This window comes from Myotis brandtii, unplaced genomic scaffold (assembly GCF_000412655.1).
Source record: "Myotis brandtii unplaced genomic scaffold, ASM41265v1 scaffold532, whole genome shotgun sequence".
In the NCBI taxonomy this organism is placed as follows: Eukaryota; Metazoa; Chordata; class Mammalia; order Chiroptera; family Vespertilionidae; genus Myotis; species Myotis brandtii.
Genome location: NW_005369955.1, coordinates 204,025 through 205,444, shown reverse-complemented (window position 1 = coordinate 205,444; position 1,420 = coordinate 204,025). Strand labels below are relative to the sequence as shown.

General features: G+C 66.5%; 1 protein-coding gene across 1 annotated transcript in view; it reads right to left on the bottom strand.

Annotated features, from left to right (window-relative positions):
• Positions 1-1,420, bottom strand: part of MROH5 (maestro heat-like repeat family member 5) — a 40,942-nt gene that overhangs the window by 24,513 nt on the left and 15,009 nt on the right. The window contains exons 9-10 of the mRNA XM_005877811.2: positions 1,284-1,418; positions 266-318 (exon numbers count right to left, since the gene is read on the bottom strand). Coding sequence (XP_005877873.1) covers positions 266-318; positions 1,284-1,418 — 188 coding nt within the window. The remainder of the gene's footprint in view (positions 1-265; positions 319-1,283; positions 1,419-1,420) is intronic.

Below are 1,420 nucleotides of genomic sequence, written 5' to 3'. Positions count from 1 at the left end.
CCACCCGGCTGCTCCCTGCCTGCCCCGCTGCGACCCGGGCCTCTGCACCTTCCCGGCCCCTCAGGCATGGCCAGCCCCCAAGATGGGTGGGAGGCCTTGTATGTGCTGGACACCTGTGCCAGGCACTTAGGGGCCAAGGTTCAAACCCCACGTCCCCCAGGGACCAGCCCATGACTGTGGTCAAGTCCTTGCCCTGGCCCCCCTGCGGCTGCGCAGGTGCCCGTCCCCCACGACCCCCGCAGTGGCCTGGCGGGCCCCTCCCTACCTTGGTCAGCCACTCCTCCCAGCACACCTTCTCCTCCTGGTTGAAGAGCTCCTCTGTGGGAGAGAGGGGTCACAGACTCCGTGTCCTCGGACCCTGGGCGGAGTCAGGGTGACGTCCCTGCCTTGGATCTGGGGGGAGGGGAGCTCCGAGGGCTGTGACCGTGCTTGGGCTTGGGGTCCAGAGCGGGGCTGGAGCTGTGGCCCCGCTGGCTCTGCCCTGTGACCTCAGGAGGCCATGCGAGGCTCCCCAAGGGTGAAGGAAGGGGCCGCTCCAGCACGGCCCTTTGAAATGGCTGGGGTCCCGTGACGGTGAAATAACAGGGCTTGGTGGCAAGGGGGCATTGTGAGACAGGAAGCCCGACCTCAGAGGGAGGGGCTGCTTCAGGAATGACCTGGGGGGTCGCTGTGGTCACCCCAGGCACAGAGGGACCTCCACTCAGCCTGCCCATCCCCCAAGCATGACCTTTGAGGCCTCACTGTCCTTCCACAGCCTCCAACCCCTCACTGACGCCACCAACCAATTCCCTCCTCAAACTCCTACCCACCCCTCAAGGCACAGCTTAGACTTGGCCGCCTCCTCCAGGAAGCCTTCCCTGATGGTCACCAGGGCAGCCCAGGACCTCCCCAGCCAGGCAGTGGTGAGCTCAGCCCACGGTTGTGAATGAATGAGTGAATGAATGAATGAGTGAGTGAGTGAGTGCCCGTTGAGAGTTGGCACTTGCCTCCCCGTGAGCTCCTGATGGCAGGGAGCCTGGCACATGGCAGGTCCTCCGTCAACAGTTGCTGTCGTGCCGTAGCTGAGCCCTCATCCTAGCGAGGCCCCAGCTTCGGGTCGGAGTGGGCAGCACAGCCGGACAGTGCTCCCCTGTGGGGTGCTGGGGCCGCCGCCCACTGCCCTCTGCCCCGAACATGCTCGCTGCCAGCCCCCTCCTGGGTGTCTCTCCGTGACCTGCCCACCCTCCCCAGCCCAGGGCGTGGCACAGGGTGGCCTGGGCCTCAGGACCCACGGGAGGACGTACGTTTAGAGGTCAGGACACCCATCACGTAGAGGAGGCTGCGGTGCGGGAACACGCCCGTCAGGACCTCGGCCTCCAGGTGCTGGGCCCCCGCCCGCCACGAGTGCCTGCAGATGGCCACCAGCACGTTGCTGGCCGCG